Raw genomic sequence first — 27,804 nt, 5'->3', positions numbered from 1 at the left:
GAGGAAACCCACACATGAAAAAAAGACAGGGCCTCTCCCTTCACTCCATCTTAATTTATGGTTTCAACACTTCTGGGATAGTGGTTTTCATGCCTTTCTTGGGAATCTTCAGATGAGGATTGGAAGAAGGGTGGCCCAGAGGCACAGCCAATGGGTGGGGCTCTGGGTTTCCAAATCTGTTTCAAACACACCAGCACTACTTAGATTTGTTATATCATGGAGTTCTGTGTAATGTTTTAGGAGTAAAAGGTTGCGGGGGAGGGGGGGAGGGGAAGGGTTCTACTGCTAATAGAATAATATTTGAAAACCACAGAGTATAGAGGAAAGGATATTTACCCTTGAATTCAGAGTTCTGGGTCACAATAGTGTTCTACTATAAGTCAGCTGCATGATACTGAACATGTCAGCTTCCCTGAGCTTCCAATTTCTCACTGAACAGAGTGAAGAGGTTACGCTAACAATAAAAACAGCTAACATTTGGGCATACTCTAAATGCATTATTTCAATTTAAAAAATCCAAATAATTCTACAGTGGAGGTAGTATGACTATTTCCATTTTACCAAGAAATTAAATAAGGCACACAGAGGTTTACCAACTTGCTTCGGATTATATACCTCATAAGTAGCCAAACCATGTTTTGAACCTCTGTGACATGACTCTAACCTAATTGTCAGCTTCTAACTAGTTGTATACGTAACTGCTAAACCAGAAGTTGCAAATGAATGACCCATGAAATGAATGTGAATCATAATTGTTTGGTCTGACTATTCTTGTTATTGCTGTTCAGTCACTAACTTCTATCTGACTTTTCCATAGCTCCATAGATGGAAGCCCACCAGGCTCCTCTGTCCATGGGATTTCACGGACAAAAATATGGAGGGGGCTGCCATTTCCTTCACCAGGAGATCTTCCTGACCCAGGGATTGAACCCACATCTGCTGCACTGGCAGGTGGATTTCTTTACCTCTCAGCCACCAGGGAAGCCCTTGGTTTGACCAAAGCCTCTACCATATACCTGAAAGTGTAGTATTTTAGATGGAGTCAGTACTTATTGAAGTCTTAGCCTTGCATACCCAAAGATTCCTATCATCTGCCTACATATATATATATATATATATATATATATATATATATATATATATATTAATGTTACCTTCTTGGTCCCTGAAGCCACTTTAATTTGTACTCCTAATTCCTAATTCTAATTGTATTTAGAAATGACTGAGTCATTTCTAAAATCATTTCTAATAATTCAGAATTCAAAATAGTTTTCAAAACCCAGTTTGCATACTGTCAGAAGGAAATGTTGACCTGGATAAACATTTGACAAAACAAGAGTAATTTTTAAAATGAATAACTATGAATATACAAGTGTATCTGCCAAGGAGTAATAGCATGTTGGAAAAGCAAGAGAGGCATCCTTGTCACTGATGCGGGAAGCACAGTGACAGGGACACAGGCAAGTGAACTAACAGTAAGTAAACAAGTAGGCTGGATCTAGCCTTTACCTTACTTGACCCACCTTTCCCAGAAATGGTTTCAACAAAAAACAGGAGCAGCCATGTCTATAATATCAGAACCATGGAGAGCTCCTCCAAGCTGATTTTCAAAAGAAGCAAACATTTGATTTGGACAGCTGGGAGGTGGGGAAAGTAAGAAAAGGAGTCCTGGATCTTTTTTATTGAAGATCCTCTGTGAAATCTCAGCCTCTAGCCTTGGACTTCCGAGGTCACCTTGACTAAGACCTCACTTGTTCTGCTCGTTCGTGTTTACACACCTTGTAGAATTGCAGGTTCCTGCTGAGGTGCTTGAAAATGGAAATGAGGCTTACTCTTAAAAACCATCTGATGAAGTCATGTTGTGCTGGTGTGGAATGAAAGCCCAGGAACCCAGTAGGAGGGGAAATAGCAGCTGCAGGAAATTCGGATTAAATTCACTTACCCTGTTAAAAATGCAATAGAAATGCTTGGCTTTCCCCAGATGTTTTGGTCATAAAAATGAATGAGCTAAGTTATTTTAGACTAAACTAATGTAAAAGAAGTGTTGGGCGGCGGGGTGGGCAAGGAAACAACTTAAAACACTGGGGCATGGTCAGGATTAGAAGCAGCCAGATTTGCTGTGAGTACATCTTAGACCTGCACTGGGACCGTGTCACCTGGTGAGCAGTAATTCCAGGCTCCAGGATGAGGGACTACTCTCTACTATATAGAGTTATGGGATTTCTGCTTGAGAATTCCTTAGCTAATCAAAGTCACTTAGCTTTGATTAGTAAATTACTAAGATTTGAGCCTAAGACTACCTAGAGAGGTTAAACTCCTTACCAAAGGGTGTATAATGCAGTGTGCATCGGTATGACCTGGAGCTCCTGATAGCATGCAGACTCATGCGACCCAATGCCTGAGATTCAGATTCAGTGTGTCTGGTGTGGAACCTTGGGATCTACCACCTGAACAACCCTCCAGATGATGCTGGTGTATGCACTTTGGGGCATCAATTTTTGAAAAACTCTGAACGATGTGTCCCCTCTCCTAACAGGTCTTAGAGTTGAACAGGGGTCAACCAAGAATCAGAATGTTAAGTCTTCCAGAAAAACAACAACAAAAAAGCATTGTTCCTTAAAATTCGCCCAATAGGAATCTGAATGACAATAAAACATTTCTTTCATCTTGCTACCCTAATCTAATTTCAAAGCATGTGTCACTTCCTTATTTAAATGATTATGAATAACACTCTCCCTACACAATACAGTCAATACAGTCACTAGGAAGAATCATAGTTGCTTTTCGAAAAATCTAAGCTTACAACTTCCTGCTGCTGCTGTTAAGTCACTTCAGTCGTGTCTGACTCTGTGTGACCCCATAGACGGCAGCCCACCAGGCTCCACCGTCCCTGGGATTCTCCAGGCAAGAACACTGGAGTGGGTTGCCATTTCCTTCTCCAATGCATGAAAGTGAAAAGTGAAAGTGATGTTACTCAGTCACGTCTAGACTCTTAGCGACCCCATGGACTGCAGCCTACCAGGTTCCTCCACCCATGGGATTTGCCAGGCAAGAGTACTGGAGTGGGGTGCCATTGCCTTCTCCGTTCAGCTTCCTAGATGAACAATAATAAAAATACCTCTGTGTTATTGAAACATTTTATTTAATCTGGGCCCAATATAACTTCATTCTTGTGCCAAACACCATAATAAATACAGAGAAGAATAAAACGTAGGTCCTGACTTCAAGAAGATGCCCACTTGGTGGTGGAGATATCATAAACTTGTGTAGCCTTTTGTGAACTTGACTAAGGACTACGCTAGACATCCGGAAAATGGTGAAAGGAGTACAAAGGCTTAGAGGTGAGAGAGAGGGTGGAGCATTCAGGGGATTGTATGGAACCTAGAAGAGCCTGAAGGCCATTTTTCGCTGCGGAAGATGAAGACAGAGAGTGGGCACATTACTAGGGGTTCTGCATGGCACAGTGAAGTTCTACCCTGACGAGGGTACAAAGTTGACACAAGATTTGAAGCAGAAGGAGAAGATTAGAGTTGGTCAATGCATAGATTTTGTTTAAGATGATCAAATTCTTTACATGATGATATTCATTGTGGAAGCACTGTGAAGAGTGGATTTAAATGGGGCAATGCTAGAGGCAAGGAGAAGGCTTAAAAGGTCATGGCAACCTTCTAGGCAGGAGTGTACAAGGGCTGAACTGAGGAAGTAGATTCTCTATAAAAACCCTATGGAATGAACTGGTGAAGTAGTAAGGAAGTGGCATCTACAGGGGCTAAGGCAGAAGGCCATATCTTTAAGATCTCAGATATCTGAATTGCAAATTTTTCTATTTTTTCTTAGAGTATTCATTACAATCAAGATTAATAGTCACTTCTATAATTATTTGTGTGATGTCTGGCTCTCTCTAGACACTAAGCTCCCAGAGAGCAGAAGCTATGTCTCTCTTTTTTATTAGTCTATTTTTAGCATTTACCAGAGTATCTCGGAGAAGGCAATGGCACCCCACTCCAGTACTCTTGCCTGGAGAATCCCATGGACAGAGGAACCTAGTAGGCTACAGTCCATGGGGACGCTAAGAGTCGGATATGACTGAGCGACTTCACTTTCACTTTTCACTTTCATGCACTGGAGAAGGAAATGGCAACCCACTCCAGTGTTCTTGCCTGGAGAATCCCAGGGAGCCTGGTGGGCTGCCGTCTATGGGGTCGCACAGAGTTGGACTGATGCGACTCGCAGCAGCAGCAGCAGCAGCGCATCTAGCATGTGGTAGACATCCAACACAAGCCTCCTGAGTAAATCAATGAAGTAAGTAAGTAAACGTGTGAGGAGGAGGAGACATAAAGGACCAAAGGGAGAGACTCTGAGCTCAGTTGTTAAATGGGACCATGAAGGGGAGGTACCTCTAACAGGCAGTTAACAACGCCGTTCAGAATTTAATGCACAGATGCGCACAGGAGCTGTGGATATAGAACTCATTGCTATGAAGAGAAGGAATGAGGTCACTCAGGAACCATGAAGGATGCAAGGAGAACTTAAGAACATCAACATTTTAAGGACAGCAAGGGAAGGGGATCCAGGAAAGGAAATCAGGAAAACAGCAACAGCAACAACACTGCCAAAGGGAATCTACACGCCAAAAATTAATTTTTCTCCCACCAGTGTCAGATGCTCCAGAGAGGTTAAAAAAAATGGAAAAAGATAAAGATATGGAGATGTCTGGTTGGGTTTGGCACGTAGGCAGTAACAATGGCTAACAGATTTTTAGTGGAATAGTGGAGAGATGGATGTGGGAGAGCTGAGGAAAACTAGCAGCAAGTTCAAGAGTGAATGAAAGGGAAAAAAGAGGTTAGAACTACAGATGACTCTTTAGGAAGTAAGGCTGTGACACAGCAAGGAAGGCTAAATCAGCATTTGGGAAAATGCGAACATTAAGGAAAACATTCCTAAGGAAATTAAGGAAAAGGTTAATATCACTATCATTATAACAAATTATCTGAAACTTATTTCCCCCCTCCTCTTTCATTATTCAGAGTGGGATTAACTGTGGGATTTATGCAAGCAGAACTCAGGAACATCAACATTTTAAGGATGGCAAGGGAACGGGATCCAGGAAGGGAAACCAGAAAAAAAAAAAAAAAAGTGGGGTTTCTGCTGTCAGAAACAAACCCAGACTCAGGTAAGGAGAGATTTTATTTGAAAACACTATTGTAATAGCAAAAGCACTCTGATCAAAATATCTGCAAGCACCCCCAGAGGGAGGGCAGAAAAGAATCAATTGTATTGGGAGAAGTAAAGGAAGGCTGGAATGAACTGTGGGGAGTGATGTGAATAGGTAGACAGGAAATTGTTTTCCTTAAGGTCAGGTGATTCTCAGAAGAAAAGTCAGACTTTAGTTTGGTCCAGTTGAATTAACAAGCATTTTATCCAGATTGGTCGGTGGGGACAAATGATTCAGCTAATCGCTTACGAGAAAAAGGACAGGAATCTGGTCTTGCCAAAGGTAAACGAAAGGAACATTTAAGAGAAGGCAGGGGTGGGCGGTTTGAGGTAACCATGTTCAGGAACACAAAAGGGCAGGAGGATTTCCTAAATGTTGCTGTTTCCCAGGAATCTGGATCTCAAGTCAAGTTCAACATTGTCATCAATGTTCCACGTAAAAATAAACCAGCAAAAAACAATTTTTTCTCTTGCAGAAATGACTGTTAGAATAGGAAGTCAAGAATAAGTCCAGAATCTAAGAGACAAGTGGAGGTCTACGAGATTCAGAGTGGTCCAGTGAGGCAAGCAACTCTGAAAGCAAGAGAAGCCTGGGATATGACCCCATCAGGAACTCACCTGGCAGGTTAAGAGCATCAGTAGTATTTCCCCTGATCACAAGTGTTGCTTAGACTTGCCCAGCATGTTATGCTTTACCAAAAACAAGTCATTTGCTGCATCCTCGCAACTTTGCCACATGGTATTATGATGCCCATTTCACAGATGAGAAGACCTGGGCTCATAGATGAGCAGGTGGCAGAGCTGGAAGGAAAGGCCTGGTTTCTGTTCATTCTCTTCATGAGCTCCATTGTCTTTTCCCGAGGCTGCCAGGGCTCCCATCATCTGGCTCCAAGCCCTCTGCTGGTGCGTGCTTTTCATGACAGTGGCCTGAGAGCGCCAACTCGATGCCCAGGGGCTGGGTTATGGAGGACGCAGCACAAGGTTGCTGCCCCTAGTAATGCTGCTCATTATTAATGGCCTTCATTTCCTTCTCTGCAAAACACTCCAAAGCCAAGGAGTGCCCCAGGAGAGCATATTCTGAACAGACTGGGAGTGGAAGTGTGAGGGCAATGATGGCAGGGAGCTTTTCTGTGTTTTTGTGTTTAAGCAAGATGCCCAGCAGCAGCTGCGGCACTACATGGAATGGCAACAACTTGCTTAAAAGCCATTTCAATTTTTAAACAATGGAAAGAACCAATCTCCTTCCGCCCACTCTGTCCTCACATCCTAGTCCGAGGTTACAAAAATCCGGGTCAATGCCGACTAATAAAGGGGATCAATAACCATCCAGCTATTTTCACAGCAGCCCTCATATTAATGAGAAGCTGTTCTGGATGAAGTTCTATCAGAGGAGCCGCATGGATGGTACTCCATCACAGTAAATTGCCATGGGGCTGCTAGTCATTAATGGAGTGTTCTAGGATTGTGATCGATGCCAGGCTTCATTTGTTCCCACCTGCAGCCATACTGCCCAGGGGAGCAAACTGTTTGTTTTCCTGAGAAGGTTAAAAATACATAAAATAGGCATACATAAAGAAACAAAATAGCTGCTACATGGAGAATGTGGTTCAGAAAGTTCCTGAAACTCTTTTCCTGGGCCAATACATGGAAATCACCAGACTGCTGCTAAAGGTCATTCTCATGATCATGAACTTCCCCTTCTTCATGTTCTGCAAGAAGGGTATCTGTTTCCTGCTTGGGTTTAGAATAGCTGATAGGTACATCCTGCAACCATGATCCTATAAAATGGTCCTATAAAGTCAATCACAAAGACATTACAGAAAGTGAGAGATTAATGCCTGTGGCCCCTGGGGCTACTTACTATGATCCCTGCCAATGTCTCCATCTCTTCTATGGAACCCTGTCCCTTAATATGGCCTTCTAGTTTGTTAAACATATGCACATGTGTGTGCATGCTAAGTCACTTCAGTTGTGTCTGACTCTTTTAACCCTATGAACTGTAGCCCACCAGGCTCCTCTGTTCACGGGATTCTCTAGGCAAGAATACTGGAGTGGGTTGCCATTTCCTCCTCCAAGGGATCTTCCCAAACCAGGGATCGAACCTACATCTCTTACATCTCCTGCACTGGCAGGCAGGCTCTTTACCATTAGCGCCACCTGGGAAGCCTTGTCTTAAAATAGGGCCAGTGTGTGTATTTTCTACCAGCTTCCTGAACATTTATTTGCAGGATTAACTCCTCATTTTCCTTGAATCATCATAAGCATCACTTTCTTTAGAAAACTAGCCCTCACTATCCATATTTGGTGAGCTTGAACAGTATGAAAAGGCAAAATGATAGGATACCAAAAAAGGAATCCCCCAGGTCATTAGGTGCCCAATATGCTACTGGAGATCCGTGGAGAAATAACTCCAGAAAGAATGAAGGGATGGAGCCAAAAAAAAAAAACAATACCCAGCTGTGGATAGGACTGGTGATAGAAGCAAGATCCGATGCTGTAAAGAGCAATATTGCATAGGAACCTGGAATGTCAGGTCCATGAATCAAGGCAAATTGGAAGTGGTCAAACAAGAGATGGCAAGGGTGAAAGTCGACATTCTAGGAATCAGCAAACTGAAATGGACTGGAATGGGTGAATTTAACTCAGATGACCATTACATCTACTACTGCGGGCAAAAATCCCTCAGAAGAAATGGAGTAGCCATCATGGTCAACAAGAGAGTCCGAAATGCAGTACTTGGATGCAATCTCAAAAACGACAGAATGATCTCTGTTCTTCTCCAAGGCAAATCATTCAATATCACAGTTATCCAAGTCTATGCCCCAACCAGTAACGCTGAAGAAGCTGAAGTTGAACGGTTCTATGAAGACCTACAAGACGTTTTAGAACTAACACCCCAAAAATATGTCCTTTTCATTATAGGGGACTGGAATGCAAAAGTAGGAAGTCAAGAAACACCTGGAGTAACAGGCAAATTTGGCCTTGGAATGCGGAATGAAGCAGGGCAAAGGCTAATAGAGTTTTGCCAAGAAAATGCACTAGTCATAGCAAACACCCTCTTCCGACAACACAAGAGAAGACTCTACACATGGACATCACCAGATGGTCAACACCGAAATCAGACTGATTATATTGTATGCAGCCAAAGATGGAGAAGCTCTATACAGTCAACAAAAACAAGAGCAGGAGCTGACTGTGGCTCAGATCATGAACTCCTTATTACCAAATTCAGACTTAAATTGAAGAAAGTAGGGAAAACCACTAGACCATTCAGGTATGACCTAAATCAAATACTTTATGATTATACAGTGAAAGTGAGAAATAGATTTAAGGGCCTAGATCTGATAGATAGAGTGCCTGATGAACTATGGACTGAGGTTCGTGACATTGTACAGGAGACAGGGATCAAGACCATCCCCATGGAAAAGAAATGCAAAAAAGCAAAATGGCTGTCTGGGGAGGCCTTACAAATAGCTGTGAAAAGAAGAGAGGTGAAAAGCAAAGGAGAAAAGGAAAGATATAAGCATCTGAATGCAGAGTTCCAAAGAATAGCAAGAAGAGATAAGAAAGCCTTCTTCAGCGATCAATGCAAAGAAATAGAGGAAAAGAACAGAATGGGAAAGACTAGAGATCTCTTCAAGAAAATTAGAGATACCAAGGGAACATTTCATGCAAAGATGGGCTCGATAAAGGACAGAAATTGTATGGACCTAACAGAAGCAGAAGATATTAAGAAGAGGTGGCAAGAATACACAGAAGAACTGTACACAAAAGATCTTCATGACCCAGATAGATAGTCATGATGATGTGATCACTAATCTAGAGCCAGATATCTTGGAATGTGAAGTCAAGTGGGCCTTAGAAAGCATCACTATGAACAAAAGTAATGGAGGTGATGGAATTCCAGTGGAGCTGTTTCAAATCCTGAAAGATGATGCTGTGAAAGTGCTATACTCAATATGCCAGCAAATTTGGAAAACTCAGCAGTGGCCACAGGACTGGAAAAGGTCAGTCTTCATTCCAATTCCAAAGAAAGGCAATGCCAAAGAATGCTCAAACTACCACACAATTGCACTCATCTCACATGCTAGTAAAGTAATGCTCAAAATTCTCCAAGCCAGGCTTCAGCAATACGTGAACCGTGAACTCCCTGATGTTCAAGCTGGTCTTAGAAAAGGCAGAGGAACCAGAGATCAAATTGCCAACATCCAATGGATCATGGAAAAAGCAAGAGAGTTCCAGAAAAACATCTATTTCTGCTTTATTGATTATGCCAAAGCCTTTGACTGTGTGGATCACAATAAACTGTGGAAAATTCTGAGAGAGATGGGAATACCAGACCACCTAACCTGCCTCTTGAGAAATCTGTATGCAGGTCAGGAAGCACCAGTTAGAACTGGACATGGAACAACAGACTGGTTCCAAATAGGAAAAGGAGTACGTCAAGGCTGTATATTGTCACCCTGCTTATTTAACTTCTATGCAGAGTACATCATGAGAAACGCTGGACTGGAAGAAACACAAGCTGGAATCAAGATTGCCGGGAGAAATATCAATAACCTCAGATATGCAGATGACACCGCCCTTACGGCAGAAAGTGAAGAGGAGCTAAAAAGCCTCTTGATGAAAGTGAAAGAGTAGAGTGAAAAAGTTGGCTTCAAGTTCAACATTCAGAAAACGAAGATCATGGCATCCACTCCCATCACTGCATGGGAAATAGATGGGGAAACAGTGGAAACAGTGTCAGACTTTATTTTTTTAGGCTCCAAAATCACTGCAGATGGTGATTGCAGCCATAAAATTAAAAGACGCTTACTTCTTGGAAGAAAAGTTATGACCAACCTAGACAGTATATTCAAAAGCAGTGACATTACTTTGCCGACTAAGGTCCGGCTAGTCAAGGCTATGGTTATTCCTGTGGTCATGTATGGATGTGAGAGTTGGACTGTGAAGAAAGCTGAGTGCGGAAGCATTGATGCCTTTGAACTGTGGTGTTGGAGAAGACTCTTGAGAGTCCCTTGGACTGCAAGGAGATCCAACCAGTCCATTCTGAAGGAGATCAGCCCTGGGATTTCTTTTTAAGGAATGATGCTAAAGCTGAAACTCCAGTACTTTGGCCACCTCATGCGAAGAGTTGACTCACTGGAAAAGACCCTGATGCTGGGAGGGATTAGGGGCAGGAGGAGAAGGGGACGACTGAGGATGCGATGGTTAGATGGCATCACGGACTCGATGGACGTGAGTCTGAATGAACTCCGAGAGATGGTGATGGACAGGGAAGCCTGGCGTGCTGTGATTCATGGGGTCGCAAAGAGTCGGACACGACTGAGTAACTGAACTGAACTGAACTCAAACTATTACGTCACAATGGACCTTGAACTCTGTGCCTATAACACCTCTCATCCCCACAATTGCTTGTTTACCATCTCTACCAGAATACAAGCTTTATGAAGGTAGGGAATGTCTGTGTCTTATACCACTCTAACCACAAAGCTTAGTTCAATGCATGGCACTGAGTAAAAATCTAAACGGAAAAAAGACAAGATCAATGGGTGAATAAAGAAAGGAAAAAAAATGAATGAGTATGTGCATGATTATATGAATAAATGAATGGATAAAAGCAACTAGGGGTAGATGGTTCTCTCTCTTCTTATCTCATAATCCCTTCTACCTCTGTACTCACTTTACTTTTCATGATATGCTTCTTAGCACTGGCTTGGAGATCTAAGTCTTTGTAACTTTACATTTGATATATGTCCAATCTGAGACTTTGCTTCTTTGCAGACTCAATAATGCAACTGAGGCTTTAATGCAATTAAGGCCTGCCCATGTTCACACTGAGGTTCTAAGACCCATCTTCTCCCAGGATCCACTGTTTATAAGGGATGAGGTCCACAGAATAAGTGTTATGATTTTCCAAAACAGGAGTTAAGATGCCATGATTCGATATTAACATTATAGTAAATTATTCCTGTTTAATTACTCATTGTGGCAGAAGGGAATGGAAGTACAAACAGTGCATTTATACTTAGCATTAAAATGTAGAAAGAAGCATGAAAGACATGGGACTCACCTACGCACCTTACATATATGTAAGTATATGTAGGCCCAGGGGCCACGGGCATTAATTTCTCATTTTCTGTAACATCTGTAATTGACTTTATAGGACCATTGTATAGGATCACAGTTGCAGGATGTACCCATCAGCTACAGTCTCTCTCTCTCTCTCTCAGACACACACACACACACATATGTGTGTGTGCATATAAAGTTTCTACCTAGGCCATTCTGAGTCTGGCCTTCTATTCATCAAACAGGCCCTTGTGAAAGATAGGGACCCACAGAAGAGATTTCAAAGCTAGTGTTCCTTTCACTACCAGTCCTGGGAAATGACCCAAGGTTATACTGTACGTTTGAGTGATAGGAAATCAAAACTCTTGCCTGGATATCCTGCTGGGAGGGGAACACAGAACCCAGATTCACTGACATGAGCAGAGGCCAAACCCCCAGTGGTAAGTCAGGCTGAATGCCTGCTGTCTCCCAGAAAGGGATCAAACCTTCCACAGCCCAACAAGACAGCCTCTCCCTGCTGCTTTGTCTGGCAGGACCCAGGGCAGCAGGTGATGAATACCTTGGGCAGTGAGTACTTGGGCAGCTTTATCTGAGCGAAGGCCTCTCTTCGGTAGGACACGTAGTAGCTGGCTCTTCCACCAGTTGTTACCTGGATCATGGGGAAACACAGAAAGGTCAGATGGGGATACAGATCCAGTGCAAGGTGGAAAGTAGTAGCCTCTCCATCAGTAACCACAGTAGGTTTGTGACAACCTTAAAGGGAATATTCCCTGTTGCCTTTGATCCTCCAACCCCACAGCACCCTAAGTCACTCCCATGTCACAGCACTTAGACAATAAGTGAGCAATTCCAGAAGTCATTCCCCATGGCTGGTGATATCTGGGGGAGCAGGGGCTCTCTACTGGGTCGCTATGCTCTGAATTCATACACAACAAACATTTTCAACAGAAAACAGATGGAAGCTATTGATATGGGCTATATTCATGATCTACGTATTCTATTCTTTTTTTCTTAAACAGTTTTTACTCCATTACCATGATGACATGACTATCAAAGAAACTTTTTTTTCTGAATCTGGATAATTACTATTGCTCAAAGCTCTTGTTACTTTGCAATTAATTTCACTTCCCATCTGAGCACAATTTTTTCCCCTTTATTTTTACAAATCCATGCACTGAACAGATACTTGTTGATTCTTTCCATATGCAAGTTAATTAAAGGCATCAAAAGTCAAAGAAAGAACTGTGGATTTGAAAGTCAGAAATCCAAAGCCTGAATCTTAGTTCTGCTAGTTCATGACTGGCGACGTCAAGGTCTGGAACCTCACTAGAAGAAAGATGGATTCTTAGAGGAACCCAGAAACCACAGCAAGAAATGGTCCTCTGGCCTGCACTTGCTAGAAAGCCTGCCAAGTTGCACAGCTCTGCAGATGGCTGCTCTTGGTCCAATTACCCTAACTCAGGGGAGATTAATATTCACAGGAGAAGACAACATAGCCTGTTCAGAGAAAATAGGAGGGAGACAATAGCAACCAGGCTTCTGTGCTGAGGAGGCAATTACCGGGGCCACAGGCTCTGTGCTCACTAAGACCCCAGCACTTGCTGGAGACAGGCCAGTCCCCTAAATCTGCTCCAACCCTGGTGCCCATCCATAGCGGCTGCTGAGACTGGGAGGTTGTTACATTTCTAGTGAAAGCCACCCATCGCTCCCCACTCTGAGGCATGGCATCTCCTGTGGTTCCTCCTTAACCTCTGCAGATTGGAAGCCCACAAAGCAGGCACCACAAGCTGCCAGGGAGAGCAGATGTTCGAGTCAGTGCGAGGGCAGAGCTGTGAAAAAACCTGGTGCAAAGACTTAGGCTGGAAACCAACAGGAGAGAGCAGCTTTCTCCCTGATGGTCATTGTTATCTCTATTTTCTAACTAGAATCACTCTTGTCTTGTATTCCAAGACCTTTTTTTTTTTTTTTTCTGGGTAAGACATCTGTTCTAAATCTATGTTGTTCTATGTCGGCTTAGAGGTGGGATGTTGACAGATTAAGATCAATGAGTTCCAGAGAACTTTTTTTTTTCTTTTTAAAATAAATCTCAATTGCATAGAATCTGGTTAAAATGTAACCCTTGGTTCTAAACACAGTCACCATTAATCCTGGCAATTATTTGCTTCTTTAATTTGCTATTTATTTGCTTCTTTAATTTGGTTTTACTTTTCATTGTAAAACCAACACATGCAAACATACCTGCAAACCCAAGAAGCAGATCAGTAGTTTTGAAGTTTCAGGATGCACCAGCATCACCTGGAAAGCTTGTTAAAACTCAGACTGCTGGGCCCCACCCATGGAGCCTCTGATTCAATCAGTCTGGGTGGGGTCCAAGAATTTCTTTTTCTAATAAGTTGCCAGATGATATTGATGCTGCTGGTCTGGGGACCACACTTGGAGCAGCACAGAAGCAGAACTTAAATGCCAGCTGACACACAGCTCTGTGCCTCTCTGCTCCTCACCTATCTTGAACCCTGCCTCCCTCTCAGATGCAGCTACTTTCCTGAATTTTGTGTTTAGTGATGACAAAAAAATCTTTTTAACCAAGGGGAGATTCATATAAGAGAAAATTAGCCATTTTAAAGTGTATAATTCAGTGACATTTAGCACATTCACAGCGCTATGCTACCAACATCTCTTCTAGTTCTAAATCACTTCTGTCGCCCCCACAGGAAGCCCATTTACCCAGTGATGAAGTCTTTAAAGCACAGAATACATCCTCTGGTTACCTATCAAATGCTTAAAGCTCAATTCTCTCCAAGACACCCTGAACCTCACCATGCTCACCTTTAGTGAATGAGCCCAGCATCAGAAGAGACAAATCTCAGCACTAACGCCAACCAGGACTCAGCAACGAAAAATGCCTTTCCCCAGGAGATCCAGTCACCTCCATAGGGAACAAGACGACAGCACCGCCAGACTTCTCACCAGTAGCAGAGAGCAAGGTCGGCGGGGTTTCCAAATTACCGAGGGTTGAAGGAAAGCCAAGTGCTCCCCTTGAGTGTGTGTTCAGTCCCACTGACTCTGGAACTCAGTCCAGCTGTGCCTGTTATAGCGCTATTCAAGCACAGACTCCCTTTCTCTTTCTCTCTCTCTCTCTCTCTGTTAAGCTCACACATACCACCCGGGAGAGTCTGCACTTAAGTATATCATAAAGATGGAACTACACTTCAGAAATATCATGGAAAAGTATTAAATGTATTAAATGGCTGCACAAAGCCCAAGGAACGCAGAGGCTCTCTGCTGCCTCTGACATCACAGCACCCCCCAGAGGCTGCAGGGGCTCCTGCAGCCCTCCCTCTGTCCCAGTCATGCCAGTGGCTGCACTGCAGGATCCAACCTGAGGCTTCACACCTCATGTAAGGCCCAGGAGTTCACGGGCCTTGGTGTGGACAGCACCATTCTAACTTCTCCCTCTTCTTAATTCCTGAATTTTGTTATTTCCACTTCTACAGCACTTTCAACATTTACTCCTGTGGTGTACATATACCTATAGTGATCCCTCCATGTCCTATTTTAAAGTTATAACTTCTTAATTCCTAAATAATGCTGGTCTCATGGCAGGCAATCAGTGGATGCATGATGATAAAAATAATGATAAAACTGTCATCAATTGGGTTCATCTTTCCTGTTCCAGAACTTCACGTAGCCCTTATATAAATTATCTATTAAGAGTTTAACCCCACTGACAACCCTTCTGAGTCTATGGAACGACTTGCCCAAGTAGAAGTATATGAACCTTTACTAGGTTCATAAGACAAGTATGAACCTAGTGAAGTTTGGCTCTAAACCTGCTCTCCTCCTCCTGTGACTGACAAACCCTGTATTCATCTTATTCATGTCACCAGTGGTATCATAATTTCAGCACTATATTTCCTTGATTCCAATGTCTTTAAAACATGTTCTTTTAAATTTCTGTAATTGATGTGTGTGTATATGTTTACATTCCCAGAAAATCTGTCATGGCACTGATGCTACAGCTTAAAAATGATGCCTTCTTAGAAGAGAAGTGGTGAGTTAATAAAAACAAGAAGAGCGATAATTACCACGCAGTGAAAACTTTTAACATGGAAGATACTACAGTAAGCAGTTTCTAATCCATACTTCACTTACATATATACATATACACACACACATTATATTATATATTCCTGACCCATAGAGGATATAGCCTCTATGGGTCAGGAAATAGAGGCTAAGAGGTCACTAATTTGTCCAACAACATACAGCCCTTCATTGACCTAGCCATGTACAATTCCAGCCTATGCTTGAACATATAACTAGGAATGAACATATCCCCAAAAATGTCAGGCATAGGGCAGGAGGTCAATACTTAACTGACTAACTGAACAATGAAATGTGATTCATTCACTTAACTGGTGAGCCTTCAGATTCGATTTTCTCTGTTGTTTAGTGGCTAACGAACAGTGGCTACAGAGAAGCACCCGCCATCCCTGCCCAGTGCTTGCTGGTCCCAGGGACTCAGCTCCACACAGAAGCCCTAGCGGGGAGCAGAGTCCTCCCAGCACTGAGTGATGCCAGCCTAGTGCATTCGCTGCCTCTCTGCTATTATTTGTGTGGTTCTCTGGCAATCACACAAGGAAGGAATAAAGTTTAGCAACTATTAATCTATTTTGATGAACTTTTCTCTTCCTTACAAGCAAATTTGCTGGCACTGTAAATCCCAGAGATTATTACCACTTTCCCTTTCAGTGACACCTTTTATTTTACATTTGATGAATGTCATCCAATTATTTGCTCTGGGCCCATCTGTCATGCTAAACACAGAATTAGCTGGGTCTTTTCCTCACTAATGACTGGCTCGTTAATCTGATTTTCTGGATTTCCATTTTACAGGTTTAATTGGGCTCCTGGCCAGTGAAAATGATTCCTTTGGACAAATGCATTGGCCATTAAACACATCTGTCTCTTCTGACTTGTTCCCAGGCCTCTGTAACCAAGTCTAAACCGACATATCCTTTATTTTTTCCATTTCTCCTTGTTTCTGGATGATTACTTGTCTTGGAGGAGAGAGAGAAATCTGCCCCTCAAAATTGGAACCAGAAGGCCTTGAGTCATATTGAACCTTTTTCTGTCACAGAGAGAAGAAAACTTGTAATGTCTCTAGAATTCATAAGTGTACATACGGCTTCTGAGAAGAGAAGTAGAAACTAACACGTTCAAATATCTATCATGTAATGAGTGCTTCAGATTCATTTTACTATTCAATATCCACAATAAATATTACTATTACTGTTATTATTGTTAAAACTATTATTAGTACCCTTACAAGGTAAAACTATTGATAAATTTTTTGAGCATTTATTATATGCCAGGCACTATTCTGTATGAACCAGCTTTCCGATTTTATAATCAGGTGAGAAACTGAGGCACAGAGGCATAGAGGAGGCATAGGGAACTTATACCATATGCTCAAAGACACACAGCAAGTAAATGCTGGAACTGGAATTTGAACCCAAGTTTATGTGACTGCAAACCTTATTCTGGTCTCTCAGACTATGTGGGGTTTCCATACCTCTCCATGGAAAAGAATGAATCCTGGTCACTCAACTCCCAATTTCCCAGTTAAGATACCCACCAACAAGGTAGATCTTTCATGTCAGTTCCCTATCTCTGAGAAATCAAGGTTCTATTGTTGCATAGGAGTCAATGGTGTTGCTATTGGAACTGGTGAATAAAGAGGGATAATGGAAATAAATTCAGCTTACACCAGGGCTGTCACCTTCACAGGAGTTGACATTTAGAAGTTTTTCCAGCTAGAGGACCTTGCTAGGTCCAGGAGGATGTGAAGAATGTAAGACAAGAGAAATGACTACCTTTATGGGCAGACAATACTTATTTCTCTTGCAGCCTTTGCCTTATTTCCTCCTGCTTAGAAAATGAAAGGCGACAGTCGAGTTGTTAAGATGCACAATTAACTTTTCCAATTTCTTTGCTCATTAATTCTATTCAGATTATTTAAAATACATTTTGACGTTGTTAGACCTTTCTCTTCTTCTCCTCCTACATAATTCCTTTAAAGATCATATTTCTTCTTCAAGAACAAAGAAAATTCTGACTACCAGGTCACAAGAGTCAATAAACAGCCACTGGTCTCATTAGGATGTGGCTCTATGTGTCAGGCTGGCCTGGGAGCTTCTACATGGTAGGTTACATCACCTCTGTCATCTTGAGCTCATTTTCTGAAAGCTTTCTGCTAAGGCACTGCACTGTGTGTCTGAACCAGAATTGGGTACGGCATTTGGAACAACAAGACATCTATCAGCAAGCCATCTCCCCTGCTAGACTGTTTGATGTTGAATTTAATGTTTGTCAAACTGGTGTTTGCTTGTTTTATGTCCTAGGGGCTCTGGTCTACTAATGAAATATGCAGTTTTATCTGCCTGTTTCTAGAAGGAGTGGGTCTAAAGCCTAACAACACTCCTGCTGAGGCTGAACCTTTTTGAAACAGATTTTCTGTTTCAAAAAACTTTTATGGGGGCCCTAATGTAGCCCCCCAAAATAGCTTCATCAAGAATAGATTTCGGATAAGACAGCTGATGTGAAGCCAGCATTGCTCTGTGTATGAGTGTGCGTGCACACGCATGCAGAGGGGCAGTGTTGGAGGAGAGGCATGTCCACCACACAACTGGTCAAAAAACACGACAAATCAACTGCACAGTCACCAGCCCTGCCAAGAGACTTCCTGGAGCCTTCAGCTATGGGGAATGCTAGCAAGGTGCAGAACAGGGGTGGGTTAGAAGAGCATGTTACAAAGACCATGTCTAGACCACACACAACACTACAATAAGAATCAGGAGGCCTAGTTCTCTGGGATTGTTTTTCAAATACAATAAAGGGGTTAGACTTGATAAGTTTCCAATTATCTATTTTCAAGGAAGACTCTTCTGATTGTTAAGCATTATGGTACATCAGTTGGGATCTCGGACATGTGTTTGAATCCTGCTTCTGTCATATGCTGGTTTGGTGACCTTGAACAGGTAATTTAACGTTCCTAATTTCTTCTTCTGGAAAATGGAGATATTAATGTTGAGTTCATTTCAGCTGCTCAGTCGTGTCTGACTCTTTGCAACGCCATGGACTGCAGCATGCCAGCCTTCCCTGTCCATCACCAACTCCCAGAACTTATTCGAACTCATGTCCATTGAGATGGCCATCCAACCATCTCATCATCTGTCGTCCCCTTCTCCTCCTGCCATCAATCTTCCCCAGCATCAAGGTCTTTTCCAATGAGTCGGTTCTTTGCATCAGGTGGCCAAAGTACTGAAGTTTCAGCTTCAGCATCAGTCCTTCCAATGAATATTCAGGACTGATTTCCTTCAGGGTTGACTGATTTGATTGTCTTGCAGTCCAAGGGACTCTCAAGAGCCTTCTACAACACCACAGTTCAAAAGCATCAATTCTTTGGCACTCAGCTTTCCTTATGGTCCAACTCTCATATCCATAAATGACTACCAGAAAAACCATAGCTTTGACTAGATAGACCTTTGTTGGCAAAGTAAAGTCTCTGCTTTTCAATATGCTGTCTAGGTTGGTCACAACTTTCCTTCCAAGGAGTAAGCGTCTTTTAATTTCATGGCTACAGTCACTATCTGCAGTGATTTTTGAGCCCCCCAAAACAAAGTCTGACACTGTTTCCACTGTTCCCCCATCTATTTGCCATGAAGTGATGGGACCAGATGCCATGATCTCCGTTTTCTGAATGTTGAGCTTTAAGCCAACTTTTTCACTCTCCTCTTTTACTTTCATCAAGAGGCTCTTTAGTTCTTCTTCACTTTCTGCCATAAGGGTGGTGTTATCTGCATATCTGAGGTTATTGATATTTCTCCCAGCAATCTTGATTCCAGCTTGTGCTTCATCCAGCCCAGCATTTCACATGATGTACTCTGCATGTAAGTTAAATAAGCAGGGTGACAATATACAGCCTTGACGTACTCCTTTCCCAATTTGGAACCAGTCTGTTGTTCCATGTCCAGTTCTAACTGTTGCTTCCTGACCTGCATAAAGATTTCTCAGGAGGCAGGTCAGGTGGTCTGATACCACCATCTCTTGAAGAATTTTCCACAGTTTGCTGTAATCCACACAAAGCCTTTGGTGTAGTCAATAAAGCAGAAATAGAAGTTTTTCTGGAACTTTTTTGATATTTTATCATGATGATTGAATCAACCTGGCACATGCTAAGTACTCAATGCATATTACCTGTCCCTGCTGAAAAAGAGGCACAGGTGCCTGTATCAGTTTAATATACTGGAGGGTTTATGGTGACTGGCCGTGGTGACAGTTGACATGCAAACTGGGGGCTTCAGGAAGAGCTGAGGTAGCCAAGTGGGCTTCCCGGTCAAAGTCAACCAGGTATAGAAGACTGAAATTCTTCTTGCCGTCAGCAAGGATGACTTTGTGGAAAATACACTTATAGAGACTGCCAACCCAATGTGCTTTGTGCCAGATATTTGACCATGAATGGTTACAACTCTTATCTTCATGTTCTGGCTTTTATGATTTAAAAGGAGTGAAGGAAGTTCTTGGGATGTTCCCTTTGCCCATAAAAATAGAAGTTCATTGCTTTTCCTCTCCTAGTTTTGTTGGTGGATGAAAAGGCAAAGATGGTAAGTGCAGCAATAAAACAAATTGATATGGATTTGAATTGTTATCCTGGAGTACAAAATTTGGGAGCATTTGAAAACTCCCGGTTAATATAGTAATAGTTAAAAAAAAAACAAAGCTAAAACTCAGTCAGTCTACATTGAGTGTTCTAAATCAGGATGCCAGAGCTTCACAGAAAAAGGAAACACTACTTAGGGAAAACTTAAAGACAAATATTACAACTTACTGTCAAAAGAGTCCGACTTCTGTTTTCACAAATGTTCCTTGTACACCATGAGTGTAGTATGGTTTCATAAAAGATAGACTGAGAAAGGGCTTGAAAAGATATTTCAAGGAGTCAAGCTTATACAGTCTTCCTATACTTATATAAAAGTTTTTCTCTTTGAGATATTACATAGGTTATTTCCTTTATACTGGTAGATATTATGAGGTCAATTAATTGGCTAAAATATTCCCGATTGACACTAGCCTCTGTCTTTTATATAACATTCCAGGATTTCAGAAAATTAAAACAAAAGAATGGGAGAGGAGAAGGAGGAAGAAAGGTAAAAGTTACCAGTATCTGTAACATTAGTGATTCCAGTTTCAGCTCAATCAGGTATTAGGCATGCATGTATCAGGCATGCAATTTTAGGCATAGTAAATAGTCTGTTGGAGTTTCAAGGTTATTTTCCTATAAAATGGAAATAATAGTTACTCTTCTCTTACAGAAAGTAAATGAGATAAGATAGTAAAATGTTTTCATGTTATCTGTAAATTACTCTACGAGTACAGTGAATAGGATGTAATGATTGACCTGTTTATGTATCCAGGAACCCAAAGATTTTAGAAGTATTTTCACTGACAAATTGCTATAAACTGAATTTTTGTATCCCTCTGTGATTCATATGTTGAAACTGAATCCCCATTGTGATGGTTTGGAGGTGGGGCCTTTGGGAGATGATTAGGTCATGGGGGTGGAGCCCTCATGAGGAGACTAGTGCTCTTACCAGAGAGACCCCAGATAGCACTCTCATACTACACACAGGACACAAGGACACAAGTCATCTACGAGCAGACACCAAATCTGTCAGCGCCTTAATCTTGGACTTTCCAGCTTCCAGACTTGTGAGAAATAAACTTCTGTTTTTCATAAACCACTCAGTCTACAGCTTTAATGGCAGCATTAATACAGAAACCAAGCTGATGGTCTAGGCATGCCCAGTCTATAGATTGTGTAGGGCATTAACATTTGCCACTGGGGCAGAAGCTGCATACACCCTGTGGGGTTATAGTTGTCTGCAAACTGAATGAAAGGTTAGAGGCAGTATGGAATATGGATGGGCAGAGCTACAGAACAGACGTGTCTTCAGCTACATGGCATAAATGGCAGGTGCACATGGTTGCTTACAGAATGACTAATTTTATTGATATGTTCACAGTATTTTAAAGAACTTAAAAGGGCAAGGCAAACAAAGCCATTAATTTTCTAGAGAAGCAGGGATGTGTCTTTGAGATATGGGATTTCTAGGCAGACTTGGAGATACGTGGGCTGCTGGATATAACAGCCAAACTTCTCCGACATGGGATTTGCATCCCTCATGAGTGAATTTGTGGACAGCAGTGGATAGATTTAAACCATCTGTCAACCTGTTTTCTTCAGGAAACATTGCCACTTCCCCAAGAGAGCCAGGAATACTTGTAAAATGCCAACTGCTATTTCTTGGAGCTCCCCCATTGTACTGTCTATGTCATTCTTGTCCTGTCCTCCACCAGCAGAAGCATCACTGTTGAAAAGTCAGGCTTGGTGCTCACCTCTTGTTACGCCCTGGCTGCCCTCACGCACAGCAGCCTTGGTGGAGAGATACTGTACAGACTAGCTTTACTGATAAAGTTAATGATATGCGTAAGGTCACTCAGCTTCAAAGCAGCAGAGCCTGGATTTGAACTTGGGTCTTTAAATTTTGACAATGTCCACTACCCTGTGCAACCCTGAATGAGTCTAAAGAGTCTACTGCAGAGCCTCTCCAAAGAATAGCTACTTTAGGACCAGTTTCCTGAAGGGATTCATCCTGACCCAGATCCTTAGAAATACCAGCATTAAGGAAATTCACACTGGCTTACGTCAAAAGCTACCTCCTTAAAGAATCCTCCTCCATCTGGATTTCCCAGCTGGAATGCAGCCTTTCTTCTCTGATTCTCAGGGCTCTCTGTAGCTCTCTTATCGCACTTATCAGCTGCTGAGGAGATTACTAGAAGAGGGTCTCTTGTATCATCTTAGAGGGGAGATAATATGTCCTATTCCCATTTGACTGCCTCTTGGTAGCTGGCACCCATGTCACAACTCATATTTGTAGAGCATTTTGCTTTGTGCCATTCGTTTTCATCACTGGACTGAATCTCATTTGGCCAGAGCACAAGCATGCCAGGGAGGTCTAATTATCAATACATTCCCATGTTAGAATTCAGGGGCCCTGAGGCCCAGACAGGCCCCACTAGGTCACCTTGCTACTAAAAGGTAAGGCTCACAGCCAACCTCCGAACTTCTGACTTGAAGCCCGAGGCTCTTTTCATGTTGCTAGGCTGCATCATTCTGTGTTCACTAAATCAAGATTAGAAAAACACAAAGCGGAGATAATTGCATGGATTTCTACAAGTGGGTCTTGATTTTACATCAAATACCCCTTTGAGTGGTTGGCAACACCACAACATGGAAAACCAGGGGCCATAAGAAAGAGTGCTTTCCTGTGGGACATGAAGAAGCAGATTACAAGATGTTTTCCCCTATCCACTGCTGAAACCACAGATTAATTAAAGGTCTGGCCAAATTCACATCATTCCTCAAACATTAATCACATTCAGACACCTCATTAGGGATATCAGCCCCAATTCTACTACGTGTTACATTAATCAATCAATCAATGTATTTACTTATTCAGCACTTTTGTGCCCAGGCTGTGTTAGATGTCACAGGAGTCATGGGCTGTGACCTCATGGAGTTCACCATTTCTTTGTAAAAATAAGCCAAACATGTAAGACGTACCAACGGCAATGCAGAATGAATGCCAATGCCATGGTACTCTGAGCAGAGCAAAAGCTAAGAAGTATAAAACAGAGAAACCCCTGAAGGAGGAAACAGACAAAACAGGTTCCATCTTGAAAGCAGGACTCCATCTTGGGCTGGGCTGTGGACTTTGAGCTATGTGCCCTGTATCTATGGAGACGACATACAAACTGGAAAATCAGACCCCCTAGATGGGAGAGCCCCAGGGCTTGTACCCAGACTCTCCACCGCCTAAAAAAATACCACCCTAATTATCTGTGTAACCAAATAGAATCATAAATTCTATTACGCTTATTGGGGTATGACCACAGGCCTATTGATAATTGTCCACTGTTAACTACCTAGGCTTAAAGCACACAAATCACGGGTTTAAGGCATACAAATCATGGTTTAAGGCATACAAATCATGGGTTAACTTTGATAGTATCTTTCTTTTCCTTCATTCAGACTAGTTTCAGCGATTTGGGGAGGTGGGTTTGACACGTACACTTAGGATATATAAGGTTTTCACAAAAACTGGTCGGGGTCCTTGGCTAAGAAGAGACTCTGCCTTGGGCCTGCACTCCACTATCTGCATTGTCCTTCTGAGTGAGTTTGTTTCCCAGAACGTGTGGCTACAACACCCCTACCCCGGAACCACACCACAGCGTATTCTCATGATCCTTCTAGAATTACAATAAATCAATACTGGGCACTGTGGAGTCCATACTCATCCTATATCATTTTATACATAACATGACTAATACGTGGAGATGGAAGAGTGACAGCTGGTAGAGGGCTGAGCTTGAATTGCAGCTCATATCTGCCTGACTCCAAAGATGGAGGCATAAGCCTTCTTTATCACCCTCCACAGTGTGGTGTGCATGTGTGTACCTGCACACCAATAATAAGTGAATGAAAAGTAAAAGTGTTAGTTGCTCAGTTATGTCTGACTCTTGGCGGCACCACGGACTATAGCCCACCAGCCTCCTCTGTCCAAGGAATTCTCCAGGCAAGCATACTGGAGGGTGCAGCCATTTCCTTCTCCAGGGGATCTTTCCCACCTAGGGATCAAACCCTGGTCTCCTGCATTGCAGGCTGATTCTTTACTGTCTAAGTGTTATTTACACTCCCACTGCCTTAGGAGGAGAGGGGATTCTCACATTGAGGGACATCTTTGCTGAATGAGGAGATGGATTTGAGGACAGAAAACTAGAGAAACCAGATCACAGCTGAACTGAGCTACACACCAAAGTGAGATGGGGAGAGTAAAGACAGGGGTGGACCTGGCCAGAAGAGCTGGAGAGGCAGCAGGACAGGAGATCCACATGAGTGGATCAGTGGTGCTTGACTGGTTCCACAAGAGGCACTTTGGGAGACGGGCAAGAAACAGTGGGTGTGTGTAGGTTTTATTAAGGGTTTTTGCCATTCAATATCTGACATAAACACTCTGCTTCATTTTTACTTGACACTTTCAATAAAAAGTCTATACTACACTGCTCAATAATCTTATTAAAATTTTATTTGTCTATCTCTGCAGAGGTGGTTCACGTCAGGAATGTGATTCCCCTTCAAGGAAGCATCCAAGAGTCACAGCTGGGTTATTAGGGATTTTATCTTTCTGCATCTTTTGGGGTTACTGACTTAGTTCTTCGTTATGAAAATTTATGAAAAACATCAGAGCAGAAGCTCAGACATGGATGCCAAACTTTCCCCAGCCCATCAGCAATTAGGACTCCTTAAGAAAAAGCACTTAACTGCCCCACACCCCAGTTTCACCTCAAAGCAGATAAAAACCTCAAAATATAGGCCCAACACACACCTGACAAAAAGCAGAGACTCAAAAATGCCACATCTCTGTGCGCCTCGTTTCACTTCCCGGTCCTGGTTTTCTCAGCATGAATGTTTTCTTCAATTTCCATCTCCTAAGAGGAGATCCAACCCGTCCATTCTAAAGGAGATCAGCCTTGGGTGTTCTCTGGAAGGAATGATGCTAAAGCTGAAACTCCAGTACTTTGGCCACCTCATGCGAAGAGCTGACTCATTGGAAAAGACCCTGATGCTGGGAGGGATTGGAGAAGGGGACGACAGAGGATGAGATGGCTGGACGGCATCACCGACTCAATGGACGTGAGTTTGAGTGAACTCCAGGAGTTGGTGATGAACAGGGAGGCTTGGCATGCTGCAATTCATGGGGTCACAAAGAGTCGGACACGACTGAGCGACTGAACTGAACTGAACTGAAGATCCTATGCTGTCAGTTTCTTTCTTTCTAACTTTTTATTTTATTTTGGATATAGCCAATTAATAAAGTTATGACAGTTTCAGGTGGACAGCAAAGGGACTCAGCCATACGTGTACGTGTATAGCCATTCTCCCCCAAACTCTCTCCCGTCCAGGTTGTCACATAACATTGAGCAGAGTTCCCTGTGAAATACAGGGGGACCCTGCTGGTCATCTGTTTCAAATACAGCAGTGTGGACATGTGATCTAACTCCCTTACTATTCCTTCCCCCACCCTTGCCCCCTGCTGTCAGTTTATTTTTTTTTAATTTAATTAATTTATTTTACTTTACAATGTGTGTGCAGGCCAGGAAGCAACAGTTAGAACTGGACATGAAACAGACTGGTTCCAAATAGGAAAAGGAGTACGTCAAGGCTGTATATTGTCACCCTGCTTATTTAACTTACATGCAGAGTACATCATGTGAAATGCTGGGCTGGATGAAGCACAAGCTGGAATCAAGATTGCAGGGAGAAATATCAATAACCTCAGATATGCAGATGACACCACACTTATGGCAGAAAGTGAAGAGGAACTCAAAAGCCTCTTGATGAAAGTGAAAGAGGAGAGTGAAAAAGTTGGCTTAAAGCTCAATATTCAGAAAACGAAGATCATGGCATCCAGTTCCATCACTCCATGGGAAATAGATGGCAAACAGTGGAAACAGTGTCAGACTTTATTTTGGGGGGCTCCAAATTCACTGCAGGTGGTGATTGCAGCCATAAAATTAAAAGACGCTTACTCCTTGGAAGAAAAGTTATGATCAAACTAGATAGCATATTAAAAAGCAGAGACATTACTTTGCCGACTAAGGTCCGTCTAGTCAAGGTTATGGTTTTTCCAGTAGTCATGTATGGATGTGAGAGTTGGACTGTGAAGAAAGCTGAGCGCTGAAGAATTGATGCTTTTGAACTGTGGTGTTGGAGAAGACTCTTGAGAGTCCCTTGGACTGCAAGGAGATCCAACCAGTCCATTCTGAAGGAGATCAACCATGGGATTTCTTTGGAAGGAATGATGCTAAAGCTGAAACTCCAGTACTTTGGCCACCTCATGCGAAGAGTTGACTCATTGGAAAAGACTTTGATGCTGGGAGGGACTGGGGGCAGGAGAAGGGGACGACCGAGGATGAGATGGCTGGATGGCATCACTGACTCGATGGACGCAAGTCTGAGTGAACTCCGGGAGATGGTGATGGACAGGGAGGCCTGGCGAGCTGCGATTCATGGGGTCGCAAAGAGTCGGACATGACTGAGCGACTGAACTGAACGGAAATGAACTGAACTGAACCTACAATATTGTATTGGTTTTGCCATACGTTGACTTGAATCTGCCATGAGTGCACATGTGTTCCCCTTCCTGAACCCCCTTCCACCTCCCTCCCCATCCAATCCCTCTGGGTCATCTCAGTTTATTTTTGTTGTCATCATTCAATGACGCCATAAACCTGTTTTAAGCATCTACTCTGTGTTAAGCTTTCCACCCCTGCTCATGCCCCCTTACACAGTTCTTGACCCAATTTACTTCAGGCAAACAAGGAAGTTTAAGTTGTGACTCTTATTTGAACAGCAGAACAAGAGCAGAGATTAAGAAAGAAGGCTCTAGTATCAGTCTGCCTAGGTCAAATCTCTGTTCCACTCTTTGCTGGCTGTGTGATCTTGGGAAAATGACTTAACTGCTCTGTGCCTCTTCTCTGAAATAGAATTAAGAGCAGGACTCTCGAAATACGATGCCATAACAATTAAATTCATTAATAATATGCCTAGCTCATACTAGCCTCTCAGGAAATGGTAGCTGATTCTTTATATACAATTGTTTCTCCAAGAACTATAGATTATCCAATAAGAGAGAAAATTAGATAGGAGATAAAACTTGTGGAGGAAGGGCAAGGACAAATCTTAAGAGAGAAAATGCTTACATAGAAGAGGTATGTTCAGTCCGCCTCACAGGACTCATCTCAAATATTTCAGAGGAAGTAAGAAAGTCACTGCTTCTACACCTTCCCTCCCTGCCCCCACAAACACCTAAGAAGCAATTACACAGCACCCTGATATAATAAACACAACATACTAAGAGCCCTGGGATTATTTCTCCATACTGCAGTCTGGAAGCAGTTGCCACCTGGGGCAGGCAGTAAAACTGCAGGCGTTTATTCTGGAGAACCAGACAGAAGGCCTTGGGCATGGCTTCCTCTCCATTCTAATTGCATTCGCTGGAACTGCCACCACACAGGATCACTAGGTACGCATGCCTTCCAAAAACATTTTTCATAGAAGAAAGTGGAAGCAATCTAGCCCAGCCTCGAGAGGTTCCAAGGCTAGAGGGAAAGAGGGTAAGTGTCTAGCTTCCTGCTCCCATTATACACAAGCTGGATTAAAAGGAAACAAGGGAGGAGGAGGAGAGAATGGGGATTAAAGAATCAGACAATTTTAAAGCCCAAGAAACACAGTGAGAGAAGAACCAATCAATTTCCTTTTTTTTTTTTTTACAACAGATGTTTTGCTTGCAGTTCTGAATCTAACAGCAGTTGATGTAGTAAGGATGAAATAGG

The 27,804-nt window shown here is 42.6% G+C and overlaps 1 protein-coding gene across 1 annotated transcript in view; it reads right to left on the bottom strand.

Annotated features, from left to right (window-relative positions):
- Positions 1–27,804, bottom strand: part of SORCS3 (sortilin related VPS10 domain containing receptor 3) — a 650,006-nt gene that overhangs the window by 121,584 nt on the left and 500,618 nt on the right. Inside the window, exon 8 of the mRNA XM_052660938.1 lies at positions 11,846–11,935. Within this exon, the coding sequence (XP_052516898.1) occupies positions 11,846–11,935 (90 nt within the window). The remainder of the gene's footprint in view (positions 1–11,845; positions 11,936–27,804) is intronic.

This window comes from Budorcas taxicolor, chromosome 23, assembly GCF_023091745.1.
Source record: "Budorcas taxicolor isolate Tak-1 chromosome 23, Takin1.1, whole genome shotgun sequence".
NCBI lineage: Eukaryota > Metazoa > Chordata > Mammalia > Artiodactyla > Bovidae > Budorcas > Budorcas taxicolor.
This window is presented reverse-complemented; position numbering and strand designations above follow the sequence as displayed.